Genomic DNA, 22,157 nt, shown 5'->3' on the forward strand with positions numbered 1-22,157 from the left:
CGTGAAGCAGTTGTAACTTACTTGGCTTAGGCTGAGATTTACTATCGACCTGAGGAAAATCAAATTCTTGATTGGTATTATATAGAGTTACATCCACATCCAAGTCAGAATCTTTGTTATTGAAAACCACAAATGGTAGGGCTATGGTCTCGCCTGATATAGAAAAGTGTGAAGGCATTTTCGGTTAGATTTTTAATCGAAATATCTACATGCAAAAAATAATTTCTTATCTGGGAAACGAAATTTTAGATTAACGAAGAGCGTTGATTTGTAATAAAAAAAATAAGTTATACAGGGTGGCTGATATGTAATGCATCTAAGTAAATCGTAATGCTTTTTTTTTAATTCTATTATTCAAAACCAAAAAAGCCGGAAATCAATTAAAAAACTAATTGAAATTTTCAAATCAAATCAATAAATTTTTTAATCAAATATTTTCTATGCCCAATTAAAACTGTGATTGATACGATCATTTTCTTGATTGAAGACATTTCAATTAAAAAATTAATTGGAACAAATAATTTCGTGATTGAATCAGATTTTTTTTTGTGCGTATAGGTATATAGATCTCATTCGTTCATACCTAATTTGATGGAATACGGCAATTCGTTTGTTATGTAGAACTCTTTATATGTTTGCATTTTCTTTGAGGGATTTGTCAAACCAATACCCTGTACAGGATCCAAGGCGAATGCTGAAACCACCCATGATGTCATTGAGGATGGCAATCTACGATGAATGGTTGTACGGCCCTCACTACTTGCGGTGACATTCATGAAAAGCCATGTATCTGATGGTGCATGCATGACGTGTATACGAGGATTATGCCAAAATGGTTTAGGAGTATAGGAGAAAGCATATCTTCCTTTGCCTGGAGCCAATGTATTCACTTCGATGGCATGGGCTGGACCAATATCGGTTTTTCGTATTGTTGTCAATTTATGATCATATTCATTGTAATAGCCACGTCCTAGAGCTGGAGTAGTTTCAGGTTCTTTCTCAATAATATAATCCGTGTTAGACATTGTCACTACTCCAGATTCTTTTCCCGGTGATCCGATAGGTGTATTTACATCATTTAATTCATATGCATTTAGAGCAGTCATCAAACTAGAAGTTGAAAGATCATTGCCTGAAATGAAAGACATTTAATAACGAGTAAGTAAAAGCTAAAGTCAGGAGGTTCCAACTATAAGAAGTCCTAACACGGTTGTCACAGTTGGTAGAATTCTATAAAAATTGTAAATTTTTTAATGTTGGATAGGAAAAAAATATTCTGTAGAAATAAGATTTGTGAGAAAATTTTTGATCGAAATAAAATTATTGGAGAAAATTTTCGATCGAAATAGAATTAAAAAAATCTTTACAAATAAAATATTTGAGAACATTTTTGTAGAAATAAAGTTTTTGAGAATTTTTTTTATAGAAATAACAATTTTAAGAAAATTTTCTATTGAAAAAAAAAATTTTAGAAAATTTCCCATAGAAATAAAAATTTTGACAAATTTTTTATAGAAATAAAAATTTTGACAAATTTTTTATAGAAATACATTTTTTGAGATTTTATCTATAGAAATAAAATCTTTGAGAAAAATTTCTATAGAAATATTTTTTTTGGAAGATTTCTATGATTTTCTATAGAAATCAAATTTTCGGAAACATTTTCTATAGACATAAAATTTTTGAGAAAGTTTTCTATAGAAATAAAAATTGTGAGAAATTTTTTAAAGAAATAAAAATTATGAGAAAATTTTCTATAGAAATAAAATTTTCCATAGAAATACAATTTTTCAGAAAATTTTCTTTTATGGAAATACAATTTTCGAGAAAATCTTTGAGGAAATTTTCTATAGAAATATAATTTTTGAGAAATAGTTCTATAGAAATAAAATTTTTGAGAAAATTTTCTATAGAAATAAATTTTTTGAGAAAATTTTCTATAGAAATAAAATGTTTGAGAAAGTTTTTTATAGAAATAAAAGGTTTGAGAAAGTTTTTTATAGAAATAAAGTCTTTGAGAAAATTTTCAATTGAAATAAAATTTTTGAGAAAATGTTCTGTTGAAATAAAATTTTTGAGAAAATGTACTATTGAAATACAATTTTTGAGAAAATTTTCTATAGAAATAAAATTTTTGAGAAAAAAAAAATGTTTGAGCAATTTTTTTATAGAAATAAAGTCTTTGAGAAATTTCTATAGAAATAAAATTTTCTAAAATTGTCTATAGAAACTAAATTTTTAAGAACAAATTTTGAGAAATAAAATGTTTGAGAATTTTTTTTGTAGAAATAAAATCGTTGAAAACAATTTTCTATTGAAATAAAATTTTTGAGAAAATGTTCTATAGAAATAACATTTTTGAGCAAATTTTTTATACAAATAAAATTTTTGAAAAAATTTTCTATTGAAATAAAATTTTTGAGAAAATTTTCTACAGAAATAAAATTTGTGAGAAATTTTTTAACGAAATAAAAATGTTGAGAAAAGTTTCTATAGAAATAAAATTTTCCATAGAAATACAATTTTTCATAAAATTTTCTATAGAATTAAAATCTTTGAGAAAAATTTCTATAGAAATAAAATTTTTGGATATTTTTTTTATATAAATACAATTTTCGAGAAAATTTTCTATAGAAATTACATTTTTGAGAAATTTATTTATAAAAATAAAATCTTTGAGAAAATTTTCTATAGAAATAAAAATTTTGAGAACATTTTTTATAGAAATAAAATTTGTAGAAAATTTTCTATAGAAATAAAAGATTTGAGATTTTTTTATAGAAATAATAATTTTGAGAACATTTTCTATAGAAATAACAACAGAGGAAAAATATGTTTGTCAAATTTATTTGGGCAAAGCCCTATAGACTGCAAGATGGTTGTATGTAAAACTGTTTCGGAATTACCACATTCCACATCAGCATCCTCTACTTGCAGCAAAACTATCAACAAATTATCGGAATAAATTCGGGTAATTCACTCAACCCAAAGTGAACTACACTTGAACCTCCCGAAAAATGGTTTTGATAGTCGGTACTGCCTAAACAAATTTGCAAGCATATTTCTTTTCCTTTTGCCACCGTCAAATCATCGATTTGATTGCAGTTGGCTGGGTTTGTTTTTGAGCGTTCTTCCTCTTCATTCTATTGAAATACAATTGTTGAGAAAATTTTCTATAGAAATAAAATATTTGAGAATTTTTTCTATAGAAATAAATTTTTTGAGAAATTTTCTATTGAAATAAAATTTTTAGAAAATTTTCTATAGAAATAAAATTTTTGAAAAAAATAAAAAAATATTGAAATACAATTTGACAAAATTTTCTATAGAAATAAAATTTTGTAAATTTTCAGAAACCTTTTTATACCATCCACCATAGAATGGGGGGTATATTAACTTTGTCATTCCGTTTGTAACACATCGAAATATTGCTCTAAGACCCCATAAAGTATATATATTCTGGGTCGTGGTGAAATTCTGAGTCGATCTGAGCATGTCCGTCCGTCTGTTGAAATCACGCAAACTTCCGGACGAAACAAGCTATCGACTTGAAACTTGGCACAAGTAGTTGTTATTGATGTAGGTCGGATGGTATTGCAAATATAAACGGACCCGAATTGCTTGCGGAGCCTCTAAGAGAAGCAAATTTCATCCGATCCGGCTGAAATTTGGTACATGGTGTTGGTATATGGTCCCTAACAACCATGCAAAAATTGGCCTACATCGGTCCATAATTATATATAGCCCCATATAAACCGATCACCAGATTTCACCTCCGGAGCCTCTTGGAAGACCAAAATTCATCTGATTCAGTTGAAATTAGGATTACAATAATTCATATTATGGGAAATTTTATAAAAAAATTGAGGAAAAACATTTCTTTTAAATATTAATAATTTATATAATAAATAATTTTTGAAAAGTAATATGTTATTAGTATTTATAATAATATCGAAGAAAAATTTAACATTTAAATGCAAAGACGTGATAGTATGTAAATAGAAGTTTATGAAGGAGAAGATAGATGTAAATTAATTCCGATACAATTGTAGTATTCGCTTTTTAAAAATAAAGGGGTTGCTGATGCTTTGTATGTTGCTCGGTAATGTGTTCCAAAGACGTATTGTACTGATAAATAAATGCCATTCGGAAACAAGACATCGACGCCTAAATGGTATTATTTTTCTTCCTCTGGTTGATCTTGCGAATCTCAATTTGTAATACAAGTTATCCGGTGTCCGTTTTACTATAAGTTTCTGCAAAAATATCAAAGCCTTTGAATTGAGGAGAGTCTGAAAACTGAAAACATACAGAGAATTCGCTAGATGTGCGACCCGTTGTCGCCTATTCAGTCCATACACATAACGGATGATGCTATTGGAGGCAACATTTAACCTCCGTAGACTCCCCGAGTCACAATTAGCAAAAAATTCACAGCCATAAATCAGTCCTGGTACGAGTAAAGTTATAGCCCTCAGATAAATCGATCCCCAATCACACAAAAATTGGTCCATATCAAGTTCATAATTGTATATAGCCCCCATATAAGCGACCCCCATATTTCAATTCTGGCTCTCTACGTATCGTGCAAAAAGTCCATATCGATTCGTAATTATTTGTAGACTTCCCTATACATAGACACGGGAGCCACCGTGGTGCAATGGTTAGCATGCCCGTCTTGCATACACAAGGTCGTGGGTTCTATTCCTGCTTCGACCGAACACCAAAAAGTTTTTCAGCGGTGGATTATCCCACCTCAGTAATGCTGGTGACATTTCTAAGTATTTCAAAGCTTCTCTAAGTGGTTTAAGTGCAATTTGGAACGCCGTTCGGACTTGGCTATAAAATGGAGGTCCCTTGTCATTGAGCCTAACATGGAATCGGGCAGCACTCAGTGATAAGAGAGAAGTTCACCAATGTGGTATCACAATGGACTGAATAGTCTAAGTGAGCCTGATACATCGGGCTGCCACCTAACCTAACCTAACCTATACATAACTTTTTTGTCTAATATATACCACGTATGGACTAACTCACAATTTAGAAAACGATGTTAAGAAGTTTTAAGATACCACAACCCAAGTAATTCGATTGTGGATGACAGTCTTTCGTAGAAGTTTCTACACAATCTATGGTGGAGGGTACATAATATTCGGCCTGGCCGAACTTACGGTCGTATATACTTGTTTGTTTTAAATTTGGTAGATTTGTCGTAAAATTTTCTTAAAAGTATATTATTTTTGGCATGAGTGGCAACCGTGGGTCCTAACTAATCCTAGTGTACTATCGAAAATTATACTAACGCAAAGTTTTCATTTAACTTTGAAAAAATTTTCATCTGACTTGCAGAAGGTTTCATTTGAAAATACTACATAACTTTACTATAACTCACCTTTACGTATATTTATTGCATTCTGATCTACTATCATAAGACCAATATAATTATATGGTTTTGAAGTAATTGTTATATCAATATCTTGGCCTGGGGGCACCTTTAATGGGGCCTCAACTTGTACCTAAATCAAAAAACGAAAATTAAAATCTTGTTATATATGATATATGCATTATTATTTCATCTTACATTATTCAAGAGATTCTCTTCAAATTCAATAACTTGTTCATCATAAACAAATTCACCATTTATCACTAAATAAATCAAAAGTTTGGCTCGTGGCATCATGGCAAATGTGGATAAGAATTTAAATGTATGAAAATTATTATCATTAACCTTTAAAAAGAAATGCAAAATTATTACAATTAATTTATTAGGGTTTCTAGAGTCCTAAGAGCTTACATCGACGGAACGCGATAAGAGAATGTCACCACGACCCACAATTTGGTAGACAAAATATTTCATGGGCTCACTGCAACGTACACTAATGGAGATTTCCTGATTTATCATTGGTCTGAAAAAGAATGAGATGAAATGAATGATGATTTGCAATAAAATATAGAGAAAATCCCATGTTCCAATATTCAGAATCGCAAATTACAAAATTTTCGGTTGTAGATATTTTCTTAATCCCCATAAGGCCATATGAACTTAAAATTTGGCATTAATTAAAAGTTTAAATTTAAATTTAATGTAACTCGCCCAGCAAAAAAATTTGGAAGTTCTTCCAAAGGCACAACTTTAAACTTGGTACATATCATTTAAATTTTGTCGAAAAAAAAATGCTAAATCCAATCTGAAAAAATTGTGCATTTTTAAAAATATTTGATGTTAAACGTTTCCGACAAGCGTTAGAATCCATTAAAAATTATAAAAAAAATATATAAAAATTATTTATTTGCCAAAATATTACAGAATTTTTTAATTTACATCCAAAACATTGAATTCGGAGCACACCTAAAAAAGTGATGCAAATTCAGTGTAACGACTGTTGAAATGGAGGACTTCCGTCCTATGACAAACCCATGTTAAATTCATCGCTTCTGCGTCAATTTTGCACCACTTCCGGATCCAAAATGAATATTTTCATTACCACATATAGACCGATTTGTTCATTATAAGAACAATAATTTCTTGCGATTCCGAATATCGGGAATATAATTATTTTAAAACATCATTGCTTCTGATCCAGAAAATGACCATTACATATTGATGATCAATTTCACTGAGTCAATAAAGTAAGACTTACTTTTCATTTAAAACTTTAGCGGTTAAAAAGTTTTTACTATGCAAATGCTTGCGTGGAACTTTACCAATATCCGTAATGATACCTTGGTAATCGACCTATCGAATAATAACATATATATCTATTAGAAATATTTATTATCATGCTAATTTATAATTATTAACTTACTATAATGGAATGATATTCATCTTTGTCGCCAACTGGAACTGTAAATTTAAATCGTGCTTCACCTCGACCATCCAACGTGTAGGTGGTTTTATTGTACATTTCGCTGCTACCATAGGCATTGGTCAAGTATGCCGTAAGATCGGTTTTAAAGTCTTTCATCATAGCACCATCATTCCGTAATACTTTGGCCTAGGGATAGAAAATAATTTTCAAAAATAATAAAAATAAGAAAAATATTGACCTAATATGAATGCATAATCATTCCAAAATTTTAGGACATTTTTATACCTCATTCACATTGGGCTCGGAATCTACTAAAAGTGGATTTGAAATGCCTTTTTTATAAAGCAAATAACAGTTGAATTCTAGTTAAAGTGAATTTACAAAGTGTAATGTGAATGAGGTATTACGACAAATTACTTTAAAATAAAAAAAAAATTGCCGATAATATTTTTACGACTCGAATCATTGAAATTTGCCTACCTCTATTAATTTCATAGGTATTTGTTTAAGGAAATTTTTCTTTAATGGAAAGAAAAACATTTTTTATATAAAACAAGTAAGGAAAGTCTAAAGTCGGGCGGGGTCGACTATATTATACCCTGCACCACTTTGTAGATCTAAATTTTCGATACCATATCACATCCGTCAAATGTGTTGGGGGCTATATATAAATGTATGTCCCAAATACATACATTTAAATATCACTCGATCTGGACAGAATTTGATAGACTTCTACAAAATCTATAGACTCAAAATTTAAGTTGGCTAATGCACTAGGGTGGAACACAATTTTAGTAAAAAAATATGGGAAACATTTAAATCTGAAGCAATTTTAAGGAAACTTCGCAAAAGTTTATTTATGATTTATCGCTCGATATATATGTATTCGAAGTTTAGGAAAATTAGAGTCATTTGTACAACTTTTCGACTAAGCAGTGGCGATTTTACAAGGAAAATGTTGGTATTTTGACCATTTTTGTCGAAATCAGAAAAACATGTATATGGGAGATATATCTAAATTTGAACCGATTTCAACCAAATTTGGCACGCATAGCTACAATGCTAATTCTACTCCCTGTACAAAATTTCAACTAAATCGGAGCAAAAAATTGGCCTCTGTGGTCATATGAGTGTAAATCGGGCGAAATCTATATATGGGAGCTATATCTAAATCTGAACCGATTTCAACCAAATTTGGCGGTCATAGCTACAATGCTAATTGTATTCCCTGTGCAAATTTTCAATTAAATCGGATTAAAAGATTGCCCACTCTGGTCATATGAGTGTCAATCGGGCGAACGATATATATGGGAGCTATATCTAAATCTGAACCGATTTGCACACTTGACTACACTACTAATTATACTCCTAGTGCAAAATATCAGCCAAATTGGGGTAAAACTCTGACTTCTGTGACCGCATTAGTCCATATCGGGCGAAAGATATATATGGGAGCTATATCTAAATCTGAACCGGTTTCAATAAAATTTGGCACATTTAACTATAGTACTAATTGTTCTTCTTGTGCACAATTTTAAGCAAATTAGGGTAAAACTCTGGCTTCTGGGGCCATATAAGTCCATATCGGGCTAAATATATGTCGGAGCTATATCTAAATCTGAACCGATTTCTTCTAAAATCAATAGTTTTCTATTCTGAGCCAAAACACATACTTGTGCCAAATTTGAAGTCGATTGGACTAAAATTGCGACCTAGACTGTGATTACAAAAATGTGTTCACGGACAGACGAACAGACGGACATGGTTTAGTTTTCTTAGTTCACATTTGGAATTTTACAATTTTGGGATTTTTCGTTCGGCTTCAAGTCGAGTCTGAATTTGGAAATTAAAGTTGCCGTTAACACGTTTTAATGAACTTTGATAGCATTTGAAGAATAAAGGTGAAAACGAAAAATTAAAATTTGATTACTAAAACCAAGTACTCAAATTTAAAAGATAATTATGTCTTAAATGTGTCCTTACTTCATTTCTCCACTCATTAGTATAAAGACAAAATCTTTGGAACCGGGCATGGTTATATAGGATAAATTTGTCATTCCGTTTGTAACTCATCGAAATATTGCTCTAAAACCCCATAAAGTATATATATATTCTGGATCGTGGTGAAATTCTGAGTCGATCTAAGCATCACGCTAACTTCCGAATGAAACTAGCTATCGACCTGAAACTTGGCACAAGTCGTTATGCATGCAAAAATTGGTCCATATCAGTCCATAATTATATGTAACCCCCATATAAACCGACCCCCAGATTTGGCTTGCGGAGCCTCTTAGACAAGCAAATTTCATCCGATCCGCTTGAAATTTGGTATGTGGTTTTAGTATATGGTCTCTAACAACCATGCAAAATTTAATCATATCGGTCCATAATTACATATTGCCCCATATGACCTATGGAGGCTCTTGAGGAGCAAAATTTATCCGATTCGGTATTTGGTACATTGTGCCAATATATGGCCGCTAAAAACAATGCCAAACTTGGTCCATATCGGTCTATAGTTATATATAGCCCCCGTATAAACCGATCCTAAATCACACAAAAATTGGACAATATCGGTTCATAATTGTAACAGGTTGGCTGATAAGTCCCCGGTCTAACAAAGAAAAACACATTTTGTTGTTGTCAAAATTCGTTTTTATTATTCAACATAGTTTCCTTCAAGAGCGATACAATGATTATAACGACCTTCCAATTTTTTGATACCATTTTGGTAGTACTCCTTCGGTTTTGCCTCAAAATAGGCTTCAGTTTCGGCGATCACCTGTTCATTGCAGCATGCGGGCATCCTTTGAGGTCTGAGAACTAGAAAAAGTCGCTGGGGGGCCAGATCTGGAGAATACGGTGGGTGGGGAAGCAATTCGAAGCCCAATTCATGAATTTTTGCCATCGTTCTCAATGACTTGTGGCACGGTGCGTTGTTTTGGTGGAACAACACTTTTTTCTTCTTCATATGGGGCCGTTTTGCCACGCTTTCGACCTTCAAACGCTCCAATAATGCCATATAATAGTCACTGTTGATGGTTTTTCCCTTCTCAAGATAATCGATAAAAATTATTCCATGCGCATCCCAAAAAACAGAGGCCATTACTTTGCCAGTGGACTTTTGAGTCTTTCCACGCTTCGGAGACGGTTCACCGGTCGCTGTCCACTCGGCCGACTGTCGATTGGACTCAGGAGTGTAGCGATGGAGCCATGTTTCATCCATTGTCACATATCGACGGAAAACCTCGGGTGTATTACGAGTTAACAGCTGCAAACACCGCTCAGAATCATCAACACGTTGTTGTTTTTGGTCAAATGTGAGCTCGCGCGGCACCCATTTTGCACAGAGCTTCCGCATATCCAAATATTGATGAATGATATGACCAACACGTTCCTTTGATATCTTTAAGGCCTCTGCTATCTCGATCAACTTCATTTTACGGTCATTCAAAATCATTTTGTGGATTTTTTTGATGTTTTCGTCGGTAACCACCTCTTTCGGACGTCCCCTGCGTTCACCGTCCTCCGTACTCATTTCACCACGCTTGAATTTTGCATACCAATCAATTATTGTTGATTTCCCTGGGGCAGAGTCCGGAAACTCCTTATCAAGCCAAGTTTTTGCTTCCACCGTATTTTTTCCCTTCAGAGAACAGTATTTTATCAAAACACGAAATTCCTTTTTTTCCATTTTTTTCACAATAACAAAAGTTGCTTCACAAAAGACGCTCTATCTCACAAACTAATTGACTTACAGATGTCAAATTTTGACACGAATCATTTGAAGGTTGGTACTATATAAAAATAATATGCATTTAATACTAGCGACCGGGGACTTATCAGCCAACCTGTTATATCTTTCTCACGATTTTCCCTCATATGACCACTATGTTCACCCCAGGACATTAGCTGATTTAAATGTTAAGTCTAGAAATTTTGTCCAAATTGGGTCAGATTTAAATATACAGTGAGCGTCAAAAAGGGTTTTGTTTTAATTAAGAGTTTTACAGTGTTAAGTTTTTCGTTTTTGATTTTAAGTGTAAGTATAGACTTAAATACCCCATAGCTAAGCCAAATAATATTTTATAAAATCGTAGCTGTAAAGACGGCAATTAAAACTATTGTGAAACAAACTCGTACGTACATTTTTTTTTGACGCTCACTGTATGTGTATGGGAACATAAATCTTTATATACACGCAGAGAAGGAATATTATCACCTCAAACATAGTTTAAGAGCAAAATGTTATTTTTGTATGGTGACCATGTAACATGTTTGTCACTAAAATTTTATTTTCTCGTCAAATATAACCTGCTTGCCGAAATCAGATACATGATTTCCGAGAAAATAACATGGTTGCGAAAACCATGTTACATGGTCACCACCCAAAAATAACATTTTGCTCTTAAAATATGTTTGAGGTGATCATATTCCTTCTATGGGCATATATAGACACCCAACAAATTTTAAGGATTTGAGATGGTATCGAAGATGTAGATCAACAATTGAAGTAAGGGTACATTTAAGACACAATTCTCCCTTAAATTTAAGTTTTGCCTACTTGATTATAGGAAACAAATTTTAATTAATTAATTTTTTCAGCTTATTTCTCTCAAAGTCCATTAGAAAGTGTTAACGACCAATTAAATTTGAAAAAAAAAATCAGTTTGCGACAGTCCAACCCTGATAATAAGTTTTACCTAATGACCATCACACTTACCGATACTTCAAATGGTACTCCTGGAATATAATTTTTTGGCAATTTTGTAGCCTCTATGCGATATGGATCAAGATGTACTGTTATCACAGTTGAGAAATTTTGAACAGAGCTTGTTGAGGTTTCCTCAACTAAAGCATCCAAAAGATATTCACGTTCATAGTCTTCCTTCAGTTTGAGTTCATCTCTAATATCGAATTCAAAATAAGCACTACCATCTATGGGTACAACTTTACGAGTAATCAAATCATTGACAAATGGCTGTAGCGAACCAAAGAATGTGGGATAAATGGAGAGAGTGGCCTCACCCACAATAGGTTTACCAAAATCATAGCTATAAGAATAAAGGAAAAAGAAAAAGGAGTTATAACAATCGATAGTCTAAATAACAGAAAAAAACAAAAACTTACTAAGCCCTTACGGTTGCTCTTATTTTACCATCTTTGTAGATCACATGTTTATCCGTATCGATATCTACCACAAATTTTGGTAGTATATATTCGACAACTTCAAATGATCGTTTATAGATCTCATCCATTACCTCCACTTCCACAGACCATTCACCTAATTTCGGATAGTCGGAAAGTTTTAAATCGTTCGAATATACACCGCTGGTTAATTTGACATCACGATAATTTCGTATTACATTATCACCACTGTCACGTACGGTAATATGGACACGTCCATAATTATTCACCGGCTTCAAATTGGCATCCATCAAAAGAACACGATAGTGAACTATATCTTGAGGTTTATAGATGGCTTTGTCCGTTTGCACCATAACAGTAAACTGATGGGGATCGAAATGTAATTGCGTTTCATTGGTAAAACGAATACCGGTGAGACCTTCTGCAGTGAGATTATAGCGATCACTTTTCAGGGCTGGTATCTGGAAACAAGAAATAATTTAAGGATAACGACTATTGTATCTTAACATATACACAAAGAAAATTTTAATAAAAATGAGCCAACGAAATGTTTGCATTGATATAGCGAAATATTCTCATTAAGGCAATTGCTTATAATAACGACCAATGTTATGTTATGTTAACGAAAGTTGGCTCAATTGTTAATATATCAAATTTAGATTGGATCTTACATCGAAATGTATCATCTCTGTAGAAAATGGTCGAACTTCTGTTGTTTTAAAATCACTGTATTTACTTCCAATTATGCCCACTTTTACTCGAACTGGCTCTGGTGATTTATGTATGCTTACGGCTACATGGTATTGTGTATTAGGTCTTAATGTATTTGGTGCAATAATGGAATATAATCTGAAATTACAAACAAAGAAATATTATTCAAATTTAATTTAGAGGTCATTTTTATTAATTGGAACAAATAGTTTATTACTTTTATTTGAAAGGTCTACAAGTTTTGCCTTGAATTTATTTTTTTTTTCAATCGTTCTCTATGTGAAACCAGTGATACCTTTGGGCCACATTAGTGGCAAATATGCCACCTTTTTAAAGCACGGATACTTTTTACATTTATGTGCTACCTAACCGCCTAAAACTATGCAGCGAAAATAGGTAAATAATGTAACATTCCTGAACAGTAAAGTTCAATTGGTGATTGTCGATGTAAACGAGATATCGAGATTTTGACTCGATGTGGACAAAATTTTTTAAATTTCTAAAAAAAACTGTAGGTTTAAAATTTATGTCGGCTAATGCCCTCGGGTGGAACACAATGTTATTAAAAATATGGGAAACATTTAAATCTGAATCAATTTTTAGGCAACTTCGAAAAAGTGTATTTACGATTTATCGGTCGATAGCTACACGGATGAAAAAGACTGTTTTTCATATGTTTGGCTATAAACATTATATGTTTGGAACACAAATTTTTAAACACAATATTTTTGAGTGCAAGCATATAATGTTCATAAACTAGCATAACATGTTTGGGACATATATGTTAATATGTTAGAACATATTATGTTTGGGACATAAAATGTTTGTAAATATAATATGCTTGGATGCAAACATATATTAATTTAGAAATAGCCTATAAACATATATGTGTTTAGTAGCTTGGAGCGCTATTTAACAGGGAGCGATATTGAATTAAGTTGGTGGTTGTTGCTTGTTATTACAAAATTAACATTTTATTTTTCCTTGGGCAATTGATCAGCTACTTCTTTGATCCTTACAAACTGTGTGGTCCGCTGTTCGAATCCCCGTCCGGCAAAAGGTAAAATTAAAATAAAAAAAGTTATAAAATTGAATAATTTCTTCTACAATGTTTGTATTACAGAAAAGGTGCTAAGAACTAAAAACATTCAGGTCGAAAACCTATGTTGTTAGCACCTATATTACCTGTTTATTTTCATAATTCATTATGATTGTAAATATATAAATAAATAAATAAAATTTTGAGCACAATATTGTTTGGAAGAATTTTTTTTAAGCATATAATATTTTTGGGTGCAAAATGCTTCCAAACATATTATATGGTCACATAATAACATATTGTTTTTTGGAAGACAACATTATTGAATTTGGATGCAAAAATACAAAATGTTTGGAACTTAGACTACCCAAACATATATTGTTTAGACCAATATGCATATTATATATTGGTAGCGATCAAACATATAAATGTTTGGGCAATACCCAAAAATGTATATGCTTGAAGCAAAATATGTTTGGGAGTATATGTTACAGAAGCGATTTTTTGTGAGCGTGTATATATTAGAAGTTCTTACAAGTTTTCTTAAAAAAAAGATAAAACAATCGAAAAATAGGACCTCACACTTCGTTTGAGATGCGAAATTTAATAATAAATCATTTTAAAAACGGCGTAATACAAAGGCGAATTGCAGAAATGGTTCAAGTCCCTCGTGGAACCATTAAAAATATAATTAAAAGGTATACCGATGAAAATCGGATCATTGATAAGCCGAGATCCAGTTCAAAAAAACTGTTTTCTGACGAGATGAACGATGGATAGTAAATAAATGTCGATCTAACTCCAAACTAAGTACTCCAAATATTCGAGATTTGGTGGCCAAACATCTCCAAGTTCTCCACAGATCAGGATTACATGGACGAATCGCAAGAAAGAAACCGTTCGTAAGTGCTAAGGATAAGAGAGACCGATTACTATTTGCCCATGCGTATACAGCAAAGGAATTTTCGTTTTGGAAAGATGTTCTGTTCGTAGATGAGTCGAAATTCAACCGTTTTGAGTCAGATGGTAGAAGAAATGTGTGGAGAAAAGCAAACGAAGAACTGCACCCAAAGCATTTACGGCCAACTGTTAAACACGGCGGAGGGCATGTGATGGTTTTGGGTTCTTGCTCTGCTGCGGGTGTTGGAAATCTCATTTTTATTGAAGGCAACATGGACAAGATGCAATATCTGTCTATTTTGAAAGATAATTTGAAGCAAAGTGCGGAAAAGCTGGACATTGGTAGCTGATTTCATTTTTACCAAGACAACGACCCAAAACATACAGCTCATGTTGTAAAAGAGTAGCTGCTTTATAATTGTCCGCGTGTCATAAAAACTCCAGCCCAGTCTCCGGACTTAAATATAATAGAAAATTTGTGGTATAAACTTGAAGTGGAAATTCGAAAATATCATATATCCTGCAAGGAAGACTTGAAGAGAGCATTAGTGGAAGAATGGCAAAAAATAAGCCCTTCTTACACAACAAAATTGGTAGAATCCATGCCATTACGCTTAAAATCAGTCATTAAACAAAAAGGATTTTCCACTAAATATTTTCCTTAAAAACATTTTTGTTTTATGAATTGATAGAATTTTACGGTCTTTCTAATATTATATTTAGTTTGTATTTATCTATATTTTAAGAAAATAAAAGAAATTGAAATATATATTTGCAAGAAAATGAGGTTTTCATTCTAACAACTAAATTTGTGTGGGTGGGCCATTTTCACTGTGACTCACTGTATATAGGGGCTATATTTAAATCTGAATCGATTTCAACCAAATTTGGCATACTTAGCTACAATATTAATTTTACTCCTTGTGTACAATTTACAGCAAATTAGGGCAAAACTCTGGCTTCTTGAGCCATATAAAAGCATATCGGGCGAAAGATATATATGGGAGCTATATCAAAATCTGAACCGATTTCATACAAATTCGGCACACTTTGCGATAATATCAATTGCAGTCCTTGTACAAAATTTAAAGTAAATCAAGATGAAATTCTGGCTTCTGGGGCCATATTAGTAGATATCGGGCGAAAGATATATATGGGAGTTATATCTAAATCTGAATCGATTTCAATCAAAATTGGCATGTATATCCAGAAACTTAATTCTACTCCCTGTGCAAAGTTTCAAGTAAATCGGATTAAAACTTTGGCCTCTGTTGTTATATGAGTGTAAATCGGGCAAACTATATCTAAATCTGAACCGATTTCAATAAAATTTAGCACATTTGACTATACTCTTAAGCATATTCCTTGTGCAAAACTTCAAGCTAACATGAGGGTAAATTTCAACAAAATTTGAGAAACCCAGTAAGAATGTTAATTCTACTCCCTGTTCAAAATTTCACGTAAATCGGAGTACAACTTTGGCCTCTGCGATCATATTAGTGTAAATCGTGTTATCTATCTGGTATAATAGTCCATATATTCCACGATGTCCATGAAGGTTTTGGCGGGAAATTTAAGATTCCTTATAGAATCTAAATAACCCAGAACGACAGACGAACATCGCCAAATCGATACAGAATTTAATTCTAAGACAATCGGTATACTAAACGATGGATCTCAGACTACTCCTTCTTGGCGTTACTACAGAAACTTGTTATATCCTGTACCACAGTAGTGATGAAAGGTATAAAAACTTTAATTCGGAACCATTTCAATTATCATAGTGGTATGCTGGAACGTGGAGATTGATATAACTGGAATTTTAAGTTGAATCATTTTTCCATTTAATTTCCATGTAATTTGAAAAATTATGGTATGGGAGCATAGCAAGATGTCGGCGGATAAAAGACATCTGACGTCTAACATTATTTACATACACCCTAAAAAATCGGCTCTGTAATATGTTCTCAAACAAAAAATTGTTTGTGCTGATGTCATAATTTCTTATCGACTTACATATTTTGTATACAAATATTCAAATAATAATAGTAATATTATTCAATAATAAATATATTGAGTTGTAGTATTCATATAAAGTACAAACATATATATGTTTGAATTTTGCTGCAAACAAACGAATGCTTAAAAACTGGACCTTCAAATATTTTGTTGAACAAATTCGGAAAATATATATCCTTGAAGCAGAATATGTTTGGGAGTATACGAGGACGGTTCGGAAACTTCTTACCCTATCAATGAAAGAGAATAGTTAGTTTTTCAAAAATATTTTTATTTTTCAATATAATCTCCCGAAACTTCAATACACTTAGTCCAACGCTTTTCTAGCAGTTATATCCCTTGATTAAAATAGTTTTCCTCAAGGTCATCAAAATAGTGGTTTACAACTGTAATTGCATCTTCATTTGAGGTAAAACGCTTGCCAGCAAGGATTTTTTTTTAGATTTGGGATCAAGTAAAAGTCACTGGGATCTAAATCAGGAGAATAAGGTGGGTGGTCAAGCAACTCGTACTTTAATTCGTTGATTTCAGCCATTGTTAAAACACTCTTGTGCGCTGGTGCTTTGTCTTGATGAAAAATTATTTTTTTGTGTTGTAAGCCAGGACGTTTTTCTCGAATTTGTAAATTTAATTGATCCAACAAATTTGCAATAGTACTCTGAATTTATTGTTGAAGTCCCAAAAAACCGTTGCCATAACCTTACCAGCCGATTGAATTGTTTTTGCCTTTTTGGGGCACTTCCTCCAGCTTCAGTCCATTGTTTGGATTGTTCTTTTGTCTCTTGAGTATAGCGGTGGATCCATGTCTCATCAACAGTTATGAAACGACGCTTAAAATCCATTTTATTTCGCTTAAAACGATCCAAACAAGCTTGAGAAGTGTTCATTCTTATGCAATTTTTGATCGACTGCTTTTTCATCATTTGAGATGCCCATGATATTAGCAATTTCACGCACTTTTATTCGTCGATCATTTAATACCATATCATGCACTTTGACTACAAGTGCTGTTGTTGTTGCTGTTTTTGGACGTCCATTACGTGGTTCATCTTCAATGCTTGTACGACCACGTTTAAATTCAGCAACCCAATTTTTTACTGTTGCATATGAAGGAGCACTTTCACCTAACACATTCACCATATCATTATGAATTTCTTGTCCCGATAAAACTTTTTGATGTAAATATTTAATGACAGCACGCATTTCTAATTTTTCCATTGTTAAAAAATTGCGGATGCGTCTTTTTTGAACACCTGTTTCTATATGAAGGAGTTGCCAGATCGAAACAAAATTAAACATGTGTTCATAACAGAGATGGAAGTTTCCACTTTTTATACCCTCCACCATAGGATGGGGGGTATATTAACTTTGTCATTCCGTTTGTAACACATCGAAATATTGCTCTAAGACCTCATAAAGTATATATATTTTGGGTCGTGGTGAAAATTGAGTCGATCTGAGCATGTCCGTCCGTCTGTTGAAATCACGCTAACTTCCGAACGAAACAAGCTATCGACTTGAAACTTGGCACAAGTAGTTGTTATCGATCCGGCTGAAATTTGGTACATGGTGTTGGTATATGGTCTCTAACAACCATGCAAAAATTGGTCCACATCGGTCCATAATTATATATAGCCCCCATATTAACCGATCCCCCGATTTGGCTTGCGAGGCCTCTAAGAGAAGCAAATTTCATCCGATCCGGCTGAAATTTGGTACATGGTGTTAGTATATGGTCTCTAATAACCATGTAAAAATTGGTCCACATCGGTCCATAATTATATGTAGCCCCCATATAAACTGATCCCCCGATTTGGCTTGCGAGGCCTCTAAGAGAAGCAAATTTCATCCGATCCGGCTGAAATTTGGTACATGGTATTAGTATATGGTCTCTAACAACCATGCAAAAATTGGTCCACATCGGTCCATAATTATATATAGCCCCCATATAAACCGATCACCAGATTTTACCTTCGGATCCTCTTGGAAGACCAAAATTCATCTGATTCAGTTGAAATTTGGTACGTGGTGTTAATATATGGCCTCAAACTCCCATGCAAAAATTGGTCGATATCGGTCCATAATTATATATAGCCCCCATATAAACCGATCCCCAGATTTGACCTCCGGAGCCCCTTGGAAGAGCAAAATTCATCCGATTCGGTTGAAATTTGGTACGTGATGTTAGAATATGGTATCCAACAACCATACAGGAATTGGTTCATATCAGTCCATAATTATATATAGCACCCATATAAACCGATCCCCAGATTTGACCTGCGGTGCCTTTTGGAGAAGCAAAATTCATCCGATCCGGTTGAAATTTTGTACGTGGTGGTAGTATATGATATTTAACAACCATGCCAAAAGTGGTCCATATGAGTCCATAATCATATATAGCCCCCATATAAACCGATCCCGAGATTTGGTTTTGGAGCCTCTTGGAGGAGCAAATTTCATCCGAGTCAGTTGAAATTTGGTACATTGTGCTAGTATATGGCCGTTAACAACCATGTCTAGCTAGGTCCATATCGGTCTATAGTTATGTATAGCCTTCAGATAAATCGATCCCCAATCACACAAAAATTGGTCCATATCAATAATTGTATATAGCCCCCATATAAGCGACCCCCATATCGATTCGTAATTATTTGTAGGCTTCCCTACACATACTTTATACCACGTATGGACTAACTCACAATTTAGAAAACGATTTAAGATACCACAACCCAAGTAATTCGATTGTGGATGACAGTCTTTCGTAGAAGTTTCTACGCAATCTATGGTGGAGGGTACATAAGATTCGGCCTGGCCGAACTTACGGCCGTTTATACTTGTTTCTGTTTATACCGCGCTTTTTGTGCTAGGCTAAGAAGTTTCCGAACTGCCCTCGTATGTAACAGAGGCCTGTATATCCCTGTAAACAGTTACTCATCTTAAGTTATCTCGTTTACCTTAATGATACATTTTATTAAATCCTTAGTTAAATGGTAAAAATTAATCCATCGCCATTAACAGATTACAACCTACATCAATGTTCAAAGTTGGGTACCCGTGTCATATATATAATTTATAATAAATTTAATCTCACATATGACTATTATTTCTAAGCTATTCATAGGCGAAAGATTTATTTTTGTATCGTACAAAATGTTCATTGTTTATGAGGTTATTGTACTTCTCCAACAATGCCTATAGAAACACAATGGCAATTATTGTAATGATGATGAGATTGATGCTGATGGCGGATGTGATGCTGTAACTCTTTTTGTCAAGTTGCCGACATCAGATAAGGCCACGTCTTGTAGGTGTGGTGATGATGGGGTTATCTTGTAGAAGGTGAATATTAGAAAGTAACATTTTTGTGAATTCTTATAATTTGCAATGTTCAGGTAAACACACAAAAAAATAGCACAACATAAACTTTAAATTAATTTGCAAAAGTCACGTCAAATTGTTTGTGGTCTTCACACTAATTTTCTTTGCAAGCCTCAAAATCGACCCATCATCTTTGTACAATCTTTCACTAGAAATTATAGAATCATAGCAGCTGTATTGAATATTTAGAGTCATAGACATATAGTACTTCAGTTTAGGGTATCATATATATGACATTGCTTGACTTTAAGTTTTTCTTTCTTTTTTTCTAATTAAAATAGGTAAGTGGCACCATTTAACAATGAATAAAAAAATACAATAATAACGGCCTTCACTTCACATCTGCCATACTTGTCTTACTCTGAAACCAAAAATTTAAATTACAATCATTAAGCTTCATGATTTATGATCGTCAAATTAAAAACGTAATTAAACCTAATTTAATTTTCTTGTAAAGTCAAGCTAATGAAAGTAGTCGCTCTTCCAGTTTACGATTGCTAAGAACGACCCTGCAACCTAGTAACACAAAAACTCAACCACTTTCATTAAGACATTCATCTGCAGCCCGTTGTCGTAGTGAATTCTATTGTTTCGGCTATTTCGGCTTTGTCTACGGGGTAGACTAGTGTCATCCATGTATGGGGTGTAGTGTAGAAGAACATTGCTTTCTGTGAAACGGATTTGGTTCCCATAGAAATTAAAAGTGGTTTAGCTTAGATGTTTGAATAGCAAACATTGTCTGTTATATTTTAAGCTCGATTACAATGCAAAACGCAAAAAGGTTAATAAACATTAACACCCACACTGAAAAACAAGTAAGGAAAATCTTAAGTCGGGCGGGGCCGACTATATTATACCCTTCACCACTATGTAGACCAACATTTGTGTTACCATCTCAACTACTTCAAATTTGCTGGGAGCTATATAAAGGTTGGCATTTCCAGATACAAATACTTATAATGGATACAATTTTTTGTACTTCTACAAAATCTCTAGAATTAAAATTGAAATCGGCTAACGCCCTGGATGAAACACAATGTTAATAAAAAAACAAGTAAGGAAAGTCTAAAGTCGGGCGGGGCCGACTATATTATACCCTGCACCACTTTGTAGATCAAAATTTTCGATACCATATCACATCCGTCAAATATCACTCGATTTGGACAGAATTTGATAGACTTTTACAAAATCTATAGACTCACAATTTAAGTTGGCTAATGCACTAGAGTGGAACACAAATTTAGTAAAAAATTGGGAAACATTTAAATCTGACGCAATTTTAAGGAAACTTCGCAAAAGTTTATTTATGATTTATCGCTCGATATATATGTATTAGAAGTTTAGGGAAATTAGAGTCATTTTTACAACTTTTCGACTAAGCAGTGGCGATTTAACAAGGAAAATGTTGGTATTTTGACCATTTTTGTCGAAATCAGAAATACATATATATGGGAACTATATCTAAATCTGAACCGATTTTAACTAAATTTGGCACGCAGAGCAACAATGCTAATTCTACTCCCTGTGCAAAATTTCAACTAAATCGGAGTTAAAAATTGGCCTCTGTGGTCATATGAGTGTAAATCGGGCGAAAGCTATATATGGGAGCTATATTTAAATCTGAACCGATTTCAACCAAAATTGGCACGCATAGCAACAATGCTAATTCTACTGCCTGTGCAAAATTTCAACAAAATCGCAGTTAAAAATTGGCCTCTGTGGTCATATGAGTGTAAATCGGGCGAAAGCTATATATGGGAGATATATCTAAATCTGAACCGATTTCAACCAAATTTGGCACGCATAGCTACAATGCTAATTATACTCCCTGTGCAAAATTTCAACTAAATCGGAGCAAAAAATTGGCCTCTGTGGTCATATGAGTGTAAATCGGCCGAAAGCTATAATATTGGAGCTATATCTAAATCAGAACCGATTTCAACCAAATTTGGCACGCATAGCTACAATGCTAATTCTACTCCCTGTGCAAAATTTCAACCAAATTGGGGTAAAACTCTGGCTTCTGGGACAGTATCAGTCCATAACGGGCGAAAGATATATATGGGAGCTATGTCTAAATCTGAACCGATTTCAATAAAATTTGGCACACTTGACTCTAGTACTAATTGTTCTTCTTGTGCAAAATTTTAAGC

General features: G+C 33.2%; 1 protein-coding gene across 4 annotated transcripts in view; it reads right to left on the bottom strand.

The window, feature by feature from the left end:
• The window catches only part of Tep3 (Thioester-containing protein 3), a 46,253-nt gene that overhangs the window by 13,187 nt on the left and 10,909 nt on the right, over window positions 1-22,157 (bottom strand). For all 4 annotated transcript variants that reach the window (XM_075296652.1, XM_075296650.1, XM_075296651.1 and 1 more), the window contains exons 3-12: window positions 12,629-12,806; window positions 11,940-12,418; window positions 11,533-11,863; window positions 6,807-6,995; window positions 6,642-6,736; window positions 5,795-5,906; window positions 5,582-5,728; window positions 5,393-5,516; window positions 584-1,132; window positions 22-153 (exon numbers count right to left, since the gene is read on the bottom strand). In XM_075296652.1, the coding sequence (XP_075152767.1) occupies window positions 22-153; window positions 584-1,132; window positions 5,393-5,516; window positions 5,582-5,728; window positions 5,795-5,906; window positions 6,642-6,736; window positions 6,807-6,995; window positions 11,533-11,863; window positions 11,940-12,418; window positions 12,629-12,806 (2,336 nt within the window). The remainder of the gene's footprint in view (window positions 1-21; window positions 154-583; window positions 1,133-5,392; window positions 5,517-5,581; window positions 5,729-5,794; window positions 5,907-6,641; window positions 6,737-6,806; window positions 6,996-11,532; window positions 11,864-11,939; window positions 12,419-12,628; window positions 12,807-22,157) is intronic.

The sequence above is a fragment of the Haematobia irritans genome, chromosome 2 (assembly GCF_050003625.1).
Source record: "Haematobia irritans isolate KBUSLIRL chromosome 2, ASM5000362v1, whole genome shotgun sequence".
Classification (NCBI taxonomy): domain Eukaryota; kingdom Metazoa; phylum Arthropoda; class Insecta; order Diptera; family Muscidae; genus Haematobia; species Haematobia irritans.